This window comes from Fundulus heteroclitus, chromosome 3 (genome assembly GCF_011125445.2).
Source record: "Fundulus heteroclitus isolate FHET01 chromosome 3, MU-UCD_Fhet_4.1, whole genome shotgun sequence".
NCBI classification, from domain to species: domain Eukaryota; kingdom Metazoa; phylum Chordata; class Actinopteri; order Cyprinodontiformes; family Fundulidae; genus Fundulus; species Fundulus heteroclitus.
The window spans coordinates 18404821-18425900 of NC_046363.1; the positions used below are offsets into that span (position 1 = coordinate 18404821).

The window sequence follows — 21080 nt, forward strand, 5'->3', positions numbered from 1 at the left end:
GGTGTACCCACCTCTCGCCCATTGAAAGCTGGAGATCGGCACCGGCACCCCTCTCAAACCCAGCAGGGATAAGTGTTTCAGAAAATGGATGGATGGATGGATGGATGGATGGATTTTCGCACCCAGAACAGCAAATAAATTAAAATGTTTCAGAAATAGGTGGTTTAAAGAGACATTTTTTCCTTCAGTTTAAATACAATGTTTATACAAAGATGGAACAACAACAAAGGGCTGCACTGTTGCCAGCAATATTGCCTCGCAGCAAGAAAGTCCCAAGTATGAGTTCTGGCCTGGGCTTTTTCCACATGAAGTTTGCGTCTTTCTGTACGTTTGTGTGATCTGACCAATTCAAGCTATTGTCTGCTCATCTTCACACAGCTATCTGTGGACGTCTAGAGTACTATACAGAGCAAGGCTGGAATACTAGAAGGAAAAAAGGTATCAAGTGTCACATTTAAGAACATTCAACATTAGGGTTAGGGTTCCAATGAGGCTCTTTTCTCAAATTAAAGAACCTTTTGAAAAACAACAACCTTTAAGCAGGTATTACAATGCTCTTAATAGAGCCAAGTTTTGTGTATTAAAAATTGTTTTTTTATGTTCTGATGTAAAATTATAATCTTGTGTTTTCCTTAGCTGTAAGTGGAAAATCATCATAGTTGACATAAATAAAGGCTTGAAACCAACAGTGTGTGTGTAATTGATCTGCCTGTATATAATGTGTTTCACTTAGAGAATTGACTTAATGATGTTGTGCAAATATACACTGTTTAAAGTTATTTAATGTTTATTAAATAACTCTCTGTCCGTTAAGTGTTGTCTGGTGATAATCAGCTCTTAAGCTGATATCAAGACAATGGTTGAAAGGGATGAAGTCGAGCAATAGCAATCTTTTAACAGCAAACCCTGCACACACATAGAATAAAGGAGTGACTTCTTTTCAAGTTCAAGAATTTAATAACAGAAATAAAATGAACATCCAGAGAACATCACTATGTAATGCTGTTTATCTGAATTAACACAATATTTCGATTAACAAATCCTCCACTGCATGAAAAGTGAGATTTTCGTCCCCGTAAACTACCGCAGATCTCCCTCATTTTCGGCAGTTAACGACAATTTGCAACCCGCGCTTGTCGCCGTTTTCAGTGCCACAAATTGTCGGAACCGGACTATGACGTATGTGGAGAGCGATCAGCTGTACTAATGGCCCTAATTAGCATATGAATGCAGCGAACCCGCGCGGCTGGCCAGGTCAGGCTTGAATAACCTACTCAGTATTGGCTGAAACCACTATTTTTAAATAAGTAAAATCGCTCCTGATTGGCAGAAAACCACACGTGGCCAGGCCAGGCTTGAACGTTCTTACTGAGTATTGGATGGAACCACTTCTTTCAAACAAGTAAAATCACTCCTGATTGGTTGGCAGATCCCCAATAACTTATTTACATACATATATATTTATATATATTTATTTATTATATATATATATTTATTTATTTATTCATTCATATTATGCTGTATATTCATGTTATCCTATGTAGGCTACTACACTATTATTAGGCTACCATCAAGGACATGAATGAATTTATACAGGAAATTAACATTTGCCAGGAAGATGTTTATGCAAAGAAAGAGCTTTATTAAAACAAACAACTATATACAACGTGAGGATCCAAAAACTACAACTCCGTGAGCTGTCCGTTTGCCTCCTCGGGGTTGTAGGTAAATGCTGGCGGCGTTCTTTCTGAGGCAGGTCCGATGTGCAGACGCCTACTGTGCGTGGCTCTGTACTTCGGCGTCGCCTCTAACCGGAACTGCAGCTTCACAGAGTTCAGAGAAATCCGGTGTTGTGCGCAATTCTGTTCCCCCATGAAAATCTGTTTCCCCTGTGTCGGGAATGCGCTTTGCAGCCGTTTTCCCGGCGCTTCTAATTGATTTCTCGGTAAAACAACTCATATAATCATGTCATGGTTGTAACAGTCAGTTTAATCGGCAGTTGTTTACAAAATTGTAGAATAAAAATAAACAAACTATGTCTTCTTACGCTGTATTGTGTTATAAATGGCAAGATAAACGGTCTTTTTCCAACTTTTGTCACTTTAACCTGACAAAAGTAAGCCATAAAACACTATTCCAGCACCTACTGTGTATTTATGATTTTACATTGCTGAAAGAGGAGGATGGGATGGCTGATAGCAGGACACAAACATTATGGCTGTTTCTCAATTCATGAGAATGCGAGCGCGTTCTCGTGAATTGAGAAACAGCCTAAGACTTCCTGAAAACACAAGAGTGTAGACTTCCCAGTACATCCCTTTGTAATATAAAATATGACAGTTTACTGGATTAAGGAAATTTCTAGTATACTACATCCCATCACACATAATTTTTGAGAATTTAGAAACATTTGCTCTTTATTTCCCAAAGTTTTCGGGAGATGTCTGAAAGACCGTTTATTTTTATTTTACAATTTTGTAAACAGCTGCCGATTAAACTGAATGTTACAACCTTGACATGATTATAGGATTTGTTTTACCGAGAAATCAACTAGAAGCGCCGGGAAAACGGCTGCAAAGTGCGCTCCCAACACGGGGGAAACAGAATTGCGCACAAAACCGGCCTACGAAATGGCGGCGGCCGTCCAATCCATCCAGAGACCACGCCAACAACGCCATCTTCTTCGCCAGGCTGGAAAACAATTAAATGAGAGTGGTATGAATAAAAATCAAACGCAAGTCACAATAACATTAAACAAGGAAGGAGAAGCAGTAAAAACAAGTCACTTACAGATAATGTCGTCTTTATCAACATCGTGTCAATCTGGAATTGCAGACATGGCTCCGAGCAAATAGGAGGTCACCGCCTCGCTCCGGTTCATAGCGCCTGCAATTTGTCTCCGAGTTGTGAAGACGGCATACAGCTTCCTGTAAATGAAAATACACTTTAATAAAGCTTGTTCTTTTGCAAGACTACTAGGCTAATCTTAGATTTGGTTGTAGGCTAGGCTACTTTTAGCTTAGCTAGCAGTCACCGAACATATTCTTACCTAAGCTTGGGATTCTGCACCCGTCTTCTCTTCTTGGAGTTAGTCTCTCCCGCACAGTTGTTCGACTGCAGAGCCGCCAACTTGTCCTCTATGGACAGCAACCTGGAGTTTACCGAATTCTGCAGTTAAGTGAACCGCTAATTCATATCGGCACTATTAGCTGACGAGACGGTCCACTTCTTCTTCTTCTTCTTCTTCTTCTTTCGGTTTTTATGGCGGTTGGCAACTAACTTTAATTGTGCATTACCGCCACCAACTGGACTGGAGTGTGGTACTGGAGTCTAACCTTCCCTAATAGGTTGCAAACAAATAAAACAAACACACAAACAAACATAACGAAACAAACCAATCAAAACAAAACAAACAAAAAGATCATACTAAATTATTTTAATTAGTCCTGTATTCCTCAGGAAGCCAATTACGTAGTTTACACTCATTTCCCCTGTGTTTTTTTTGCAGAATTTCTTCTAAGTTTAGCCTCATCTGTTCTCCTTGTAATTGTAAGACTAGTCTTTGTCTTTCTTCCTGATATTTATTACAGTGTACAATAACATGCTCTATAGTCTCTGGACTACCACAGAATTCAGTTGCCATCAGCATGCTTCTTCATTATTAACAAAGTTTTATTTAGACGTGTGTGTCCATACCTCATTCTAGAAAATACATCCTCCTCCTCCTTGCTTCTGTTTGTATTTCTGCTCTTTCCCACTTTATTCTGAATGTTATAGAACTGTCTTCCAGTCTGCCCACCGTCCCATAATGTTTGCCATTTACCCTTAACGATGTTTTTGACCATACTTTTAATTTCTTCTTTGCTGTAGTGCACTTCAACATCCATATTAGAATGTCTAGCTGCTTGCTTAGCACTTTTATCTGCTAACTCGTTTCCTATTACTCCTATATGAGCTGGTACAATACCAGAGTTATATTAATTCCTGACTTTATTAGATTATTTGCAGCTTGCAGTATATCATACACAATGTCTTGCCTTGATTTTGACTGAAATGTTTTAATACTGATTTAAGCTGAGCTGGAATCTGAAGCAATTACTGCCTTCCTTGGCCTATTGTCCTCCACCCAAAGCAAAGCTAGCCACACAGCAATCAATTCCGCTGTGTAAACTGCTAAATCATCACTCATTCTTTTTCCAACTTTAATGTTTAATTTTGGAATGACATAAGCAACACCCATTCTTTTATCAGTTAGTTTAGATGCATCTGTATATATAGTTAAATCCTCACTATACCTCTCCATTAAAGTGGGACTTATTTTTAGTTCATTAAACCCCATTTCATTTACTTTAACCTGAATGACCCAACCAAAACTTCTGACTTGAACATTTCCACGCTCTTGGCATTGCTTCAGTACCGACTGACTCATATGAGACAGTCCACTGATAGCAATCAGCAGTTTCTTCTCGTCAGTCTGCGGACTGGCTGAAAGTTGTAGATCGCGTCCGAGTTGAAGGGGAGTTGAATGCGAGACATGGGTAAACTCCCCCTGCAACCCTGATTTGCATTTGTATAGCTCACAGCATTTTCATTTACATGTTAAAGCCTCCCCTAGAATTAGGAGGAGGGGGGGTCATGGGGGGACCACGCCAAGCAAGGCCCACGTCAATTTCTGACAATTCACGGCAGTTTTCGGTGTTGCCTGCAAATTACCGTGAACAGCCGTTAACCTGAACTTCCACGACAATCTACAGTGCCGCATAGTGACGAAAATCACACTTTTCATGCAGTGCTCTCTACTAGGCAAGTGAAACTTAAAGTCTAAGTTGCACATAAAATGTATTTTAATGCAGATGCATTCAAATAGTCACCAGAGTAAAGAAATGTATATCATATGTAAATTATGTACGCCATTTGGAAGTAATTTCGATAAAACTTGCTGTATATGCAAATGAGCCCGAACATTCCTCAGTCGGGCTGCTCCTTAATGTGATGTCACACACAGAACGAGTACCGTGCATCCGGCAATAACACTGTCTACTAACACTACGACTTTCCTTGCTCGTGAAGTGTGAATTGCATAAAACACTTTTGTCACTGCCGGCAATCCAGTCCTTTCGCGTTTCTTTTATGATTTTATCCCATTGCTTTTGGACTTTTTGATCCACTGGCCAAGTATGTAGCGATACTTTCTGGCCTGCACTAGACAGCGGTGAAGTTGGTTTGACATTGGACATTCAAGCTCCGCGGAGTCAGCAGAGCACTCTTGAGAAACAAAAATCAAATCAGATTTGTTGACGGTCCCTAACTGTACCACCGCGTATGAGAAAAGGGAGCAGCTGAGAGACGCTGGCCGAAATTGGAGTCCTTCAACCGGATCAACCGTGAGCTAGATCCCGCTGACTCCGCGGAGCTTGAATGTCCAATATCAAACCAACTTCACAGCGGTGTGCACTAGGCCTATAAGCGACACTACAGCCACCAACTACGCACCTAGAAGGCATTTTATCTTGTAATTAGTTTGGCGATATTTTTATAAGCGCTTGCTCAAAGTACACGTGGCAGATTTGGTGTGTGAAGAAGATTCCGGAAAACATGCATATATATCCTGGTTCGCCGTACCGGTTGTACAACGTAAACAATGTGTGTTTCTATGCAAGTTCGCTTTGCGTGTTCTCTTTGTTCTTGAACTGACGTCACACTGTCGGAAAAGGCCGATCGTAAACGGAGGCAGCACTCAAACGCGAGTGCTGCCTCCGTTTTTATCATGGGTTTAATATGGCACAACATTACCAAAAACCTACTTTATCTATAATGTTTATTTATATTGATTTTGAGCATTATGGCTTGCTGCTTTAAAAACTCAAAATTCACTTACAAAATTACAATATCACATAAGCTCAATAAAATGATTCAAATGTAGATATGCCAAGGTACACATAATCTTGAGGAAGATTGCAATCTTCTTTTTTGGAGAGTTTTGGAAGCAGAGCGCATCTCTCTTTCCAAGATGCACAGAGGAAAAGATGCATTGATATGTGGCAACATGCTTCAAATTCTGCCTTTTTAAGCCGTGATTCAGGAACCAATTTTACTTTCAGCGCCCCTCCATTCTTCTCCCAGAGCTGTGCGGGACAGAGACGTTACTTCTCTCGTTTTTTTCCACATCAAAACAGATGAGACAAAATGCTTAAATTGGAGAAAAGGTGTAAAAAAAAAAAAAAAGAGAGGAGAAAAGGGAGACAGTAATACAACATCCTCTGAGTCTGCTTCTTCACCTGCAAAGAGAGATATAAAAAGAACAGCAAAACCAGCAGTTCCAATATTACAGGTACAAACAAGTTCAACATTAATCTCCTCTAATGCTATTAATTTCAATACCATTATCTTGTTTGTTTGTTTTTTATTTGATGCTTATCCCATTTTATAACTAAGGTTTTAACAAAACTTTGTCTGTCATTTATGGATTTTTTTTAATGATCTTAGTGCATGTTTGGTGTTGGAGAAAACCAGAACACCTGGAGAAAACCCATGCAAACACAGAGAAAACATGCAAACTCGGCACAAAAACAGGACTGATGGCGATGAATCATATGTTCCAGTATGCTTATATTCCACACTCTGCTGTTAAAGTGTAGGTGAATTAGACTGAAGATTTTTAAAAAATATTTGCTGTGAAACTTGCAGAAGAAAGCACCTACAAGTGCCTTGTATGCAAGGCACTTGTAGGTGCCAATATATGTTCAGCCAATATTTGGAGGATCCTGCGTTGACGTCGGAGGCGATGTATTTTCCACATGCTGTGAATGTAAACGATTGTTGTTTGTAAACAAACGCCGGCATATATTTTTGGCGGGCTGAAAAATTCGCGTTCACGTGTGTTGCGTTCGTCACGTCATTTCCGGTAAGCGTTTTAACATAAGTGTTCCTTTTGGAACACTACTAACGGTCGAAAGTGGGCACTACGGCAGTAAGTGGTCAGTGCACATCAGCAGTGCACTGACGAAAGTAATCGGAATGAGACACAGCCCATGTGACCCAAGGCTAGCATGAGCTACCTATGTTAGCCCTTTGTTCAAAGACTCATGTACAAAACGATTTACAAAACATTTCCCAAATTAACCATTTAACTTCTCCCTCTGGTTTCTCTGCCCAAACCTGTCGGCGCCTCATGTGAGTTCTGTCCACTTTGGCCATCCAAGGAAGGAGCACTGAAAAGCAGGGAAAATCATTGCTCTGTTCAACAGCGGGCAAGCCTGCAGCTCTGTGGCTATGGGCTAGCCGAAGCGTGGTCTGGTAAGCTTGGAGGCCTCGACCGATGTCCATTTAATAGTCTGATCGCTCAGCTTGTCTGGTGAGGGAAGGCATCCGCCGTCTCGCAAACCCCTCCAGAATTTTCCTCCGGTCAAACGTTCAGAATTCAATCTGACTTCATGTTTTTATCATGGGTTTAATATGGCACAACAATACCACAAACCTACTTTATCTATAATGTTTATTTATATTGATTTTGAGCATTATGGCTTGCTGCTTTAAAAACTCAAAATTCACTTACAAAATTACAATATCACATAAGCTCAATAAAATGATTCAAATGTAGATATGCCAAGGTACACATAATCTTGAGGAAGATTGCAATCTTCTTTTTTTGGAGTTCTGGAAGCAGAGCGCATCTCGCTTTGCAAGATGCACAGAGGAAAAGATGCATTGATCTGTGGCAACATGCTTCAAATTCTGCCTTTTTAAGCCGTGATTCAGGAACCAATTTTCCTTTCAGCGCCCCTCCATTCTTCTCCCAGAGCTGTGCGGGACAGAGACGTTACTTCTCTCGTTTTTTCCCACATCAAAACAGATGAGACAAAATGCTTAAAATGGAGAAAAGGTGTAAAAAAAAAAAAAGAGAGGAGAAAAGGGAGACAGTAATACAACATCCTCTGAGTCTGCTTCTTCACCTGCAAAGAGAGATATAAAAAGAACAGCAAAACCAGCAGTTCCAATATTACAGGTACAAACAAGTTCAACATTAATCTCCTCTAATGCTATTAATTTCAATACCATTATCTTGTTTTTTTTTTTTATTTGATGCTTATCCCATTTTATAACTAAGGTTTTAACAAAACTTTGTCTGTCATTTATGGATTTTTTTAAATGATCTTAGTGCATGTTTGGTGTTGGAGAAAACCAGAACACCTGGAGAAAACCCGTGCAAACACAGAGAAAACATGCAAACTCTGCACAAAAACAGGACTGATGGCGATGAATCATATGTTCCAGTATGCTTATATTCCACACTCTGCTGTTAAAGTGTAGGTGAATTAGACTGAAGATTTTTAAAAATATTTGCTGTTAAACTTGCAGAAGAAAGTACCTACATGTGCCTTGTATGCAAGGCACTTGTAGGTACCAATATATGTTCAGCCAATATTTGGAGGATCCTGCGTTGACGTCGGAGGCGATGTATTTTCCACATGCTGTGAATGTAAACGATTGTTGTTTGTAAACAAACGCCGGCATATATTTTTGGCGGGCTGAAAAATTTGCGTTCACGTGTGTTGCGTTCGTCACGTCATTTCCGCTAAGCGTTTTAACATAAGTGTTCCTTTTGGAACACTACTAACGGTCGAAAGTGGGCACTACGGCAGTAAGTGGTCAGTGCACATCAGCAGTGCACTGACGCAAATATTCGGAATGAGACACAGCCCATGTGACCCAAGGCTAGCATGAGCTACCTCTGTTAGCCCTTTGTTCAAAGATTCATGTACAAAACGATTTACAAAACATTTCCCAAATGAACCATTTAACTTCTCCCTCTGGTTTCTCTGCCCAAACCTGTCGGCGCCTCATGTGAGTTCTGTCCACTTTGGCCATCCAAGGAAGGAGCACTGAAAAGCAGGGAAAATCATTGCTCTGTTCAACAGCGGGCAAGCCTGCAGCTCTGCGGCTATGGGCTAGCCGAAGCGTGGTCTGGTAAGCTTGGAGGCCTCGACCGATGTCCATTTAATAGTCTGATCGCTCAGCTTGTCTGGTGAGGGAAGGCATCCGCCGTCTCGCAAACCCCTCCAGAATTTTCCTCCGGTCAAACGTTCAGAATTCAATCTGACTTCATGTTTTTTTAATATGGCACAACAATACCACAAACCTACTTTATCTATAATGTTTATTTATATTGATTTTGAGCATTATGGCTTGCTGCTTTAAAAACTCAAAATTCACTTACAAAATTACAATATCACATAAGCTCAATAAAATGATTCAAATGTAGATATGCCAAGGTACACATAATCTTGAGGAAGATTGCAATCTTCTTTTTTTGGAGTTCTGGAAGCAGAGCGCATCTCGCTTTGCAAGATGCACAGAGGAAAAGATGCATTGATCTGTGGCAACATGCTTCAAATTCTGCCTTTTTAAGCCGTGATTCAGGAACCAATTTTCCTTTCAGCGCCCCTCCATTCTTCTCCCAGAGCTGTGCGGTACAGAGACGTTACTTCTCTCGTTTTTTTCCACATCAAAACAGATGAGACAAAATGCTTAAAATCGAGAAAAGGTGTAAAAAAAAAAAGAGAGGAGAAAAGGGAGACAGTAATACAACATCCTCTGAGTCTGCTTCTTCACCTGCAAAGAGAGATATAAAAAGAACAGCAAAACCAGCAGTTCCAATATTACAGGTACAAACAAGTTCAACATTAATCTCCTCTAATGCTATTAATTTCAATACCATTATCTTGGTTTTTTTTTTTTATTTGATGCTTATCTCATTTTATAACTAAGGTTTTAACAAAACTTTGTCTGTCATTTATGGATTTTTTTTAATGATCTTAGTGCATGTTCGGTGTGGGAGAAAACCAGAACACCTGGAGAAAACCCGTGCAAACACAGAGAAAACATGCAAACTCGGCACAAAAACAGGACTGATGGCGATGAATCATATGTTCCAGTATGCTTATATTCCACACTCTGCTGTTAAAGTGTAGGTGAATTAGACTGAAGATTTTTAAAAATATTTGCTATTAAACTTGCAGAAGAAAGTACCTACAAGTGCCTTGTATGCAAGGCACTTGTAGGTACCAATATATGTTCAGCCAATATTTGGAGGATCCTGCGTTGACGTCGGAGGCGATGTATTTTCCACATGCTGTGAATGTAAACGATTGTTGTTTGTAAACAAACGCCGGCATATATTTTTGGCGGGCTGAAAAATTTGCGTTCACGTGTGTTGCGTTCGTCACGTCATTTCCGGTAAGCGTTTTAACATAAGTGTTCCTTTTGGAACACTACTAACGGTCAAAAGTGGGCACTACGGCAGTAAGTGGTCAGTGCACATCAGCAGTGCACTGACGCAAGTATTCGGAATGAGACACAGCCCATGTGACCCAAGGCTAGCATGAGCTACCTCTGTTAGCCCTTTGTTCAAAGACTCATGTACAAAACGATTTACAAAACATTTCCCAAATGAACCATTTAACTTCTCCCTCTGGTTTCTCTGCCCAAACCTGTCGGCGCCTCATGTGAGTTCTGTCCACTTTGGCCATCCAAGGAAGGAGCACTGAAAAGCAGGGAAAATCATTGCTCTGTTCAACAGCGGGCAAGCCTGCAGCTCTGCGGCTATGGGCTAGCCGAAGCGTGGTCTGGTAAGCTTGGAGGCCTCGACCGATGTCCATTTAATAGTCTGATCGCTCAGCTTGTCTGGTGAGGGAAGGCATCCGCCGTCTCGCAAACCCCTCCAGAATTTTCCTCCGGTCAAACGTTCAGAATTCAATCTGACTTCATGTTTTTATCATGGGTTTAATATGGCACAACATTACCAAAAACCTACTTTATCTATAATGTTTATTTATATTGATTTTGAGTATTATGGCTTGCTGCTTTAAAAACTCAAAATTCACTTACAAAATTGCAATATCACATAAGCTCAATAAAATGATTCAAATGTAGATATGCCAAGGTACACATAATCTTGAGGGAGATTGCAATCTTCTTTTTTGGAGAGTTCTGGAAGCAGAGCGCATCTCGCTTTGCAAGATGCACAGAGGAAAAGATGCATTGATCCGTGGCAACATGCTTCAAATTCTGCCTTTTTAAGCCGTGATTCAGGAACCAATTTACCTTTCAGCGCCCCTCCCACTGCATGAAAAGTGAGATTTTCGTCCCCGTAAACTACCGCAGATCTCCCTCATTTTCGGCAGTTAACGTCAATTTGCAGCCCGCGCTTGTCTCCGTTTGTCAGTGCCACAAATTGTCGGAACCGGACTATGACGTATGTGGAGAGCAATCAGCTGTACTAATGGCCCTAATTAGCATATGCATGCAGCGAACCCGCGCGGCTGGCCAGGTCTGGCTTGAATAACCTACTCAGTATTGGCTGAAACCACTATTTCAAACAAGTAAAATCGCTCGTGATTGGCAGCAAAACCACACGTGGCCAGGCCAGGCTTGAATGTTCTTACTCGTGATTGGTTGGCATATATATTCATATATATTTATTCATATATATATATATATTTATTCATATATATATTTATTCATATATATATATATATTTATTCATATTATGCTGTATATTCATACTATCCTACACTACTACACTATTATTAGGCTACCATCAAAGACATGAATGAATTTATACAGGAAATGAACATTTGCCAGGAAGATGTTTATGCAAAGAGCTTTATTAAAACAAACAACTATATACAACGCGAGGATCTGCCCACACATGCGTATCCAAAAACTACAACTCCGTGAACTGTCCGTTTGCCTCCTCGGGGTTGTAGGTAAATGCTGGCAGCATTTTCTCCGAGGCAGGTCCGATGTGCAGACGCCTACTGTGCGTGGCTCTGTACTTCGGCGTCGCCTCTAACCGGGACTGCAGCTTCACACAGAGTTCAGAGAAATCCGGTGTTGTGCGCAATTCTGTTCCCCTGTGAAAATCTGTTTCCTCCGTGTCGGGAGCGCGCTTTGCAGCAGGTTTTCCCGGCGCTTCTAGTTGATTTCTCGGTAAAAGAAGTCCTATAATCATGTCGAGGTTGTAACATTCAGTTTAATCGGCAACTGTTTACAAAATTGTAAAATAAAACAAAACAGCGTAAGAAGACCTCGTTTATTTATTTATATTTTACAATTTTGTAAACAGCTGCCGATTAAACTGACTGTTACAACCTTGACATGATTATATGAGTTGTTTTACCGAGAAATCAATTAGAAGCGCCGGGAAAATGGCTGCAAAGCGCGTTCCCGACACGGGGGAAACAGATTTTCACGGGGGAACAGAATTGCGCACAACCCTACGAAATGACGGCGGCCGTACAATCCATCCGGAGACTCCGCCAACGACGCCATCTTCTTCGCCAGACATGAGGTCGATGGTGGCGGACTTCCAGAGTTCCACTTCCTCATCCGCCTGCACACTCTGCCTCGATTCCAGCAGCTGTAAAAAACAAAACAAAAAAAAAAAACAATGAATCAGTACTATGCGATGGGATGCACTGCGTATGGACACAACACATCTATCAATGCACCTGAAAAATAGTCACCAAATAAAGTCTTACCCGCTTTCTTCTAGCTCGACTCCGAGCTGAACTCTTGGCAGCTTCAGCTCCTGCGTACCGTCTCATAATACGTCTTACAGGCGGCTGGAAAACAATTAAATGAGAGTGGTATGAATAAAAATCAAACGCAAGTCACAGTAACAAGGAAGGAGAAAACAGTAAAACAAGTCACTTACACACAATGCCGTCTTTATCAACATCGTGTAAAACTGGACTTGCAGTTATTGCTCCGAACAAATAGGAGGTCACCGCCTCATTATGAGGCGTGCTTAGTCTGTGAAAACAAAATGGACAGTTATGATCGGTATCTATCCGTATCTATTTCCTTTTACCGCAAAATGAAAGCATATTCTTTAAATCTTACCCTTGCTACGGTTCATAGCGCCTGCAATTTGTCTCCGAGTTGTGAGGACGGCGTCCTGCTTACTGTGAATCACAAAAAATACACTTTAATAAAGCTTGTTCTTGCAAGTTGAAGGCGAGCTGAACGCGAGACGTCGTCCAGCCATTGATCACTTACCAGCAGTTGTGGTTTTATTTCATCTTCAGGCTCAGAAGAGGACATGAGCACACAGTAGCGGAGCGCTCAGCACGTTTTTTTTACTTCTTCTTCTTCAACATTACCAAAAACCTACTTTATCTATAATGTTTATTTATATTGATTTTGAGCATTATGGCTTGCTGCTTTAAAAACTCAAAATTCACTTAAAAATTTCCAATATCACATAAGCTCAATAAAATGATTCAAATGTAGATATGCCAAGGTACACATAATTTTGAGGAAGATTGCAATCTTCTCTTTTGGAGAGTTCTGGAAGCAGAGCACATCTCGCTTTGCAAGATGCACAGAGGAAAAGATGCATTGGTCTGTGGCAACATGCTTTAAATTCTGCCTTTTTAAGCCGTGATTCAGGAACCAATTTACCTTTCAGCGCCCCTCCATTCTTCTCCCAGAGCTGTGCAGGACAGAGACGTACTTCTCTTTTCCACGTTTTTTTCTCCATGTTATGTTTTTGTGTGTGTGTGTGTGTGTGTGTGCTTGTGTCCTGTCTGGCAATGTGGCAATAAGAATTGTTGTCTTAATGCCAAAGATTGCCCAACAGATTTTGCTTTCACAAGTAGAGTCATACTGCTTTTGCCGTAATGCTCTGCTTGATTTATATACAATTTATACTGGGACAATTTCATGTTAAATGGACACTGAGACAGAAAGGTAGAAGAGGGGAAAAAAGGAGCAAAACAGATGAGACAAAATGCTTAAAATGGAGAAAAGGTGAAAAAGAAAGGAGAGAAAAGGGAGACAGCAATACAACAACCTCTGAGTCTGCTTCTTCACCTGCAAAGAGAGATATAAAAAGAACAGCAAAACCAGCAGATCCAGTATTACAGGTACAAACAGGTTCAACATTAATCTCCTCTAATGCCATAAATTTCAATACCATTATCTTGTTTTTTTTTTTTTTTTTTTTTTTTTTTTTGTTATTTGATGCTTATCCCATTTTATAACTAAGGTTTTAACAAAACTTTCTCATTGGCATTTATGGATTTTTTTTAATGATCTTAGTGCATGTTTGGTGTGGGAGGAAACCAGAGCACCTGGAGAAAACCCATGCAAACACAGAGAAAACATGCAAACTCTGCACAAAAATATTCCACACTCTGCAGATAAAGTGAAGGTGAATTAGACTGAACATTTTTAAAAATATTTGCTGTTAAACTTGCAGAAGAAAGTACCTACAAGTGCCTTGCATACAATGGTAGTCTAAAGCTTAGACCGTGGTTCCCAAACAGCTAATTGATCAACCCACAAACTTGCCGTATTTCTTTTCCTAATCAGTAGGAGGCACTAATGTACATACCACACCCCCTCCCCCAATTTATTCACCTCTTCTCATCTAGTTTAAACTCAACTCTGGCCCACTTAATATTTTATTTCCCACCAGCGTTTTTTTAAACAAAATAAACACATTTGCAGATATTTTCAAAACAACTTTCACAGCTTCAAATAATTCTAGTAATATATTTTAATAGGATTGAGATTTTTTTTTTTTTACTTAATTGTTTTTTCAGTCTGATTCACCTTCACATATACTTACCCCCATTTTTACTTACTACCCTCTGATTATCCCCTTTCCTTCTCTTTTGTCCTCCTGTTCATTCCTCCAATTTTCCATGTATCCGAAAGCCATAGAGACAGGTGTACTCAGAATGGCCCCAATTGCTCTTCACTTGTAAAGTTATGTAGGTGAAGGCACCCATTTTATGATCCTGTGGGCCAAAACAAATAAAAATGTGGTATGTTAGCACATTACCTGATTGGTACGTCAAGAACAGATAAGAAGTTTGAGTAGAAATTTAATCCATTTTCCAGACCAGTTATTCAGTGTTTGTGCCTTTAGATTCAGAGTCAGAATCACAATCAAGTTTAATTTCCAAGTAAGTTTGCACCTACAAGGAATTTGACTTGGTGTTGATGGTGCAGACAAAAAATAAAAATACAATAAAAAATAAATAAAATGGATATATATATACAGAAGCTATATACACTCAGTATATATATTCATATTCATTTTTGTCTTTCTTTAGTTACATTTGTTGAAGAGCAGAGATAATATATATAAGTACCACTAGTAAACTTCACTAAACTGGCTAACATTAATGACTTGACTTGGCTACTCTGCAATAGTTTTTTTTTTCTCCCAACAAGGGCAAAATAACAATTCATAGCCAATTTAGTATATATAATGCTGTTCCAATGTTGTACTTAAATGTCCCTTCATGGCATGTCTGTCAATGCATTCTTATAAAGTCATGATGAAGTCCAGGGGTCTCATGTACAAAAGAGTGTGCAGCTTTCACACTAAAAGTTGGAGGAAGGGTGAAATCATTTGGTCTGTTGCTCCAGGAGTTATATAAAACTGAATGGATTCATATTTCAGTGTATTTGGGTATGTTTTAGTACTTTCTTGTTTGTTATTGTCACAAAAAAGTTTGCATGGCTGCCACACACTTTCATGGCAGGTCAAAATTTTGCTTAGCTTTCCACACACATGAACATTACCTTCCAATGTTCATTTGTATACATCCAAGGCACGCTGTATACATGAGGCCCCTGGTTTTCTCAAGAAAACTACCTTAGAACTATTTGCAGTGAGAATGGCTGCTGTTGCTTACAATAAAAATTAGACGAAAGGTAATTTAAAAAAAATAATAAGTGTGATATATTTACAGGGAGTTTGAAGGTTTGCAGCCGGTCTCCATCCTCATTATAGAGAAAAGTTCCTAAAAGGCTCCCCTCGTCTAGCAAATCATTCTTTCCCTGAGAAAGAGAAAAAATACATATGCAGCTGAACAACATGTTTTCTTCACATCTATGAAAGTTAGACAAAGTTTTGCACAGACTGTATGTCGATATGTCTGTTTAGTACAGTGGTATGAAATTGCAATATTTTTCAGTGTGAGGATGAGGTACATTATTTTTGACACAATACCTTTAATTATATTATTATTTTCCCCTTCCTAATTATATAGAGATTAATATAATAAAAAAATTAATTGGTGTTTGGTGTTCCCTGGCTGTCAAATAACTATTAACTGAAGTATTCAGATAGTCGAATGAGCTGACCATTGAGCATCCTGAGTTAATATCTTTTAGTGCAGGCTGTAAAGTGTAGTAGGATATTAATTTGTCATATCAAGTCATTGCTGCAACATTTGTGCAGCACTTGCATCTAAACCAGAAGTGCATGTTTAAGATATATGTGGTGTCTCAGGGTTTTGACATTAATAATGCATGACTTACAAAGACAGAAAACTCTTTTGGAGCGCTGGGGATGGTGCCAGTCGGTGATAACATTTTGGGAATGTGAGCCAGGGTGACATGGCTGATGGAAACTTTGTAAGGCAGGGCAATTGATAAACGTCCTTTGGAACCTGCAAAGGCCCAGCATTGTCCTGGAAGCAGGTGGGATTTTCCCTGAAGAAAAGAGTAGAAAACAAAGTTTAGGTTGAGTGCCAAGCCTTGGAAAAAAGAAAAATACCATACCTAATATTTTCTCAAAAAGAAATACCACTCAGCCTATTATTAACTCAATGTTCTGAGTGTCGTTCATACCTGGATTACAATCGTTGGTCCCACAGCTGGTCGTCGTATTGCTAATCCATACAAACTACACGTTTCTCTGCTCTGATACGTGTCTGAGGTCATTTGGTGTAAAATCCTCGCTCCTGTACACAAAAACACAAATAATGTGAGTCAGGAAACCTTTAAAACTGAAAATGTACAATTTGATTTATAATCTTATTGCTGATTTATTATGGTAATGTCTCACCTTGAGATTGCAGAGCAAAGTTGGGCAACAGATCTGCTGGTGGTAGAAGGTAGTCCACCTCTTTCTTTATCCTCAGCAGCACTTCATGCTGGTTGGCTAAGAGCTTTTCCAGATCCTTGCATCCTGGGGTTAAGACCTGTGCACAACATTAAAGTTAACAGCTTCTTCCCATGTTTACAGAAAATTTTAATATAGTGTTTAGATTAGGAAGATGAAAAATACCATGTCCGTTGCATTTGGTGTAACGAGTGTCTCTGAAGGTTGAGAGGGCAGAGCAGAAAACAGGTAGGCACATCCTAAAGAATAAGGATTAGCAGAAGATGCCAGTCAGTGACACGACATTCAAAGTACAAACTTTCTAAAACACCTTTAAACTAATGTTTGTGGAAGAAGAGCATTTACCATAAAACAGGGAAAAGATGATGATGATGATCCAACAAAATGTTTTCAATGTGTAGTTTTTCTGATTTATATTGCCGCTGCCGTCTTCTGCAGGGACTGCTGTTGTTCTTGCGTTTAATAGCCGCCGACTTCTGCATCTCCTTGTGGGTAAACATGGAACAAAGATAAATGTGTGAAGCGTGAGTTGATAAACAGATGATCGTGTTGTACCAGGGTTTATACAGGAATGAGTAACCCTAATTTATTGCTTTTTAATGCTCTTTGAATGCTCGTAGAAATAATTTTAATGCCATCAACAAGTACCCATGACTGTCCTATATATATATATATATATATATATATATATATATATATATATATATATATATATATATATGTATATATATATATATATATATATATATATATATATATATATATATATATATATATATATATATATATATGGAGTACTTTTTGATGACTGTGTTCAGACAACAGAGCACCTCTGCATGCAGTGTTGCATTGGATCCAAATGTTGTTCCAAGATCGTCTAATTTCCCTACGTTAGTAGCAGTAAAGCTTTCTCCAGCTACTGCTGTGCTGTTTGCGGAAGCTAATGCGGACGTGACTGCATCGGTTACAGAAAAATAACTTGACATTGTTAGCTGTTGTCTGCCCCTTGCAGCTGATCTGTGGCTGTCCGCAGTGGTGTAGTGGTCCCTGGAGCAGTGGGTATACTCTCAATGTTTGCCCTTTTAGACGCAGCTCAGAAAAATGCTGTCTTAGAAACAATGACATGTAACACTGCTCTATTTAGTTTACCCAAAAATCCATCAGTAGTGTTTACTCATTTTCGCCTAAAACATTTAGATTAAAATATTTCCTTGAGCTACTACGTGACGTGTGAAAATACTGTTGTCTCTTTTTTAAAGATTTTATCCAGCTTCTGACAGGTAATGTAACATTTTCTTTGGTTTATATTGAAGGAATTCCTACACTACATCCAGAATCAACATTTCATTACTTTATTGTAGGTTTTTCAATTTAGACCCAGATGATAAGGCATATGGAAAGTCCTAAATTGAATGAGAAAGATAATCTAAAGAAAGAGACAAAATTAATGACGAGGAGAACATCAAAACTCAAATCTCGTTGTCTTTGCAAATCATGAATTGTCAAATATACCAGTTGAAACACCCAAATAACTGTTGATCCTGTTGATTTAGACACCCTGACAATGAAAGTTTAGCCCCTCGATTTTAAAATGAATGGTGATTTTAAACTTGACAGTCAAAAAGGGACCTCAGTTAAGTCATTTTTATCATGTAAGGAACAAAGCAAAGATACAACCTATTCTTTCAAGGCAAAAATATGGAAACACTACTCTAAGCCTTCATTTCATCATGGCTGGATTAGTGTAATTCTCTTTATCTCTGAATCGGTCAGTCCTCACTCAAATGTCTGCAGCTGGTTCAAACACTGCTGCACACCTTTTAATGGAAAAACATAAAATAAAGCACATTACCCCATCCTGGCCTCCCTTCACTGGTTGCCTGTTTATCTTAGAGTTCAGTTTAAAGAAATTCTGTTTGTTTTTAAGGATTTAAACAGCTTATTATTGTTGTTGTATTTGTTTTAAACTGTTGAGTCCAAGTAATTTTACTGGATGTTATTTTGTTTTACCGTGTTAAAGTGCTATTTAAATAATGATGACAATTATGATCACAAGAAACTTTTGCATCATCACCCAGAAGCTGGAAAGAAAAGAGACAAAACGATTTTTCACACCTCACTTAGTAACTCAAGGAATTATTTGAAACTAAATATTTTAGGCTAAAATATTAAACTGTGTATTGGTGGTTGTCTTTTCTTCAATCCCACCGTTATGTTTAGTAATTTCTTCCAAAAGCTGCAGCATTTTCATTTAATCCATCTAAATGCAGTATTTGCAAGCCCTACTCTGATTGGATGTAAAGAAACCTGTCGGTGATTGGCTGGTAAGGCGACAGTTTTTCAAGTCACGAGCACACAGACAGAATCCAGCGAGTGCATAGCTGGTATTGAGCGTGGAAGTAGCAGGTCACGGGCAGACAGGGAACCGAGGGAGAGGATAGTGGGTTAAGAAGAGTTTATCAGTTTTGAGCGCGCAAATGATGTTTAAACGGTGAATACCTGTCTCACTGCGGGCTCAAACAAAAGAAACAAATATCGCTCCAGGAGTGGGTATACGTAATTCTGACTGAAAATTAAGTGGGTATATGCCGTATACCCGCGTACACCCTGGACTACACCACTGCCTGTCCGACTTCATGTGAGATTGTGAAGCATTGACACTCATTGTGCAATGCTTAATTTTTTTTACAAACACGGCAAAATCCTTTGTCATCTTTACCGTCGACAGGCTGCAGCCATGTCCTGAATTCCTCATTTCCATACACTTTTGTTGAAATTAGCATTTTCCCATTCTCTAGCTCTTTCTCCGCCTCGAGCTCCTTTTCCAAACATTGTAAAAACATACAGCTTTACGAACAACCGGAAGCAGTTCAGCGTGTTTGGTCCCGCGCAAACACACGGAATCAGTTATATCTGATATAACATATCTGATGAAACTGTTTTTATGGACGTATTTTTTTAGAAGAAAAAATAAGGCATTTTTAATGCCACAGATAATCACATTTAATGATTTTAATGCTAATTAAGGCCTTCATTTAAAAAAAAAATCATTTAATGACTTTTAATGATTTTTAATGCCCCGCAGAAACCCAGTGTACATGATTTAAAAATATTTGGTGATTTAACTTACCTGACTCTGGTCTCTTTGTATGAAACAGTCGGTACTCCATCAAAGCTGTAGTACCCGTTCAATAGCAGACGGAGGCTTCTTCTTAACATATCTGTGAAGAAAAACAAAAACACAAAGGTTGTCGTGACTCTGACACAAAACATTTTAAAAAGACAACACAGCTGTGACATTTACTTTTTAGTGTTGAATGGTATTTCAAGTTTAAAACTGTCAGTATTTCTAATCATGAAAATCAGATCATCATTTTGACTGCCTTTAAGATCTACTAAAGAGAGTATAAATCTCCTTTTGTACATTAACTCATTGTCTTGCTGTTGTTTCAAAGTCAACTTAAACAATCCACAAAATGTATGAAAAGTGTCTGAGGATCAATTACTTCAAAAATGAAAAAACTTTTTCTGCTTAAATTATCACTGACAATGCTGTAAGAAATCTTTTAGTTAGATCTCCCAGAAGTTTATTATCCCAGGTTTATAACTGTTTAAAGAAAAAATACTTACATTTGCCGTAGCTCATTGTGTTTAGCTGATTTAAGTTAGTCTTGCTTCAGTTTTTCCAACGTTTGTCTCTCTTTGAGCTCAACTGGTAGAAGTGTGAGAATTCTGAGTGGAGTGCTTCCTTAATGACTAAAGTTCCAGAGGCATCTGATGTCACGTTACCCTGTGACATCAGAATGTTCAGCAGTGCCCGCCCACACATTAAATATTGGACCGGTTTTATAGGATTTTAGAAATTATTACACCAAGAATCGGTAAAACTCTCTTCTACTGTAAAGCTAGTGAGTTTGCAAAGACTAACGTGTGAACAAACTAATGCATGTCACATATTTTTTGGGTTCAATTTCGGTTACTAATATGTTTGGGTACAATTAAAGTATATGTAATTTATTGAATTGTAACTACTATTTGCATTTTATCATCCCAGGCTGGGCCTTTCTCTCCATTTAGTTTTTTTATGTTTTCCCTGCAATGTACTGGTGGCCTGTCCAGAGTGAATCTGCCGCTTAGCCCCTGAAAGGTG

The 21080-nt window shown here is 39.1% G+C and overlaps 1 protein-coding gene and 1 long non-coding RNA gene across 3 annotated transcripts; both read right to left on the reverse strand.

Annotated features, from left to right (window-relative positions):
* Nucleotides 1-12589: 12589 nt before the first annotated feature.
* Nucleotides 12590-13443, reverse strand: LOC118560552. Of its 2 annotated transcripts, XR_004929433.1 has the most exons (4): nucleotides 13063-13443; nucleotides 12907-12968; nucleotides 12719-12816; nucleotides 12590-12626 (listed from the first exon to the last, which is right to left on the reverse strand). It is a non-coding gene; the product is annotated as an uncharacterized LOC118560552 (long non-coding RNA). The 2 variants fall into 2 exon arrangements; XR_004929432.1 differs by having other exon boundaries at nucleotides 12907-13443.
* A 552-nt stretch (nucleotides 13444-13995) lies between these two features.
* On the reverse strand, nucleotides 13996-20854 carry LOC118560542 (SUN domain-containing protein 2-like). The gene is made up of 9 exons (XM_036131631.1): nucleotides 20561-20854; nucleotides 20061-20151; nucleotides 17276-17415; nucleotides 17096-17169; nucleotides 16874-17009; nucleotides 16657-16769; nucleotides 16345-16518; nucleotides 15772-15861; nucleotides 13996-14810 (listed from the first exon to the last, which is right to left on the reverse strand). The coding sequence occupies exons 1-9, from the start codon at nucleotides 20574-20576 to the stop codon at nucleotides 14697-14699; spliced, it is 948 nt and encodes a 315-aa protein (XP_035987524.1). The 5' UTR covers nucleotides 20577-20854; the 3' UTR covers nucleotides 13996-14696.
* Nucleotides 20855-21080: the final 226 nt, after the last annotated feature.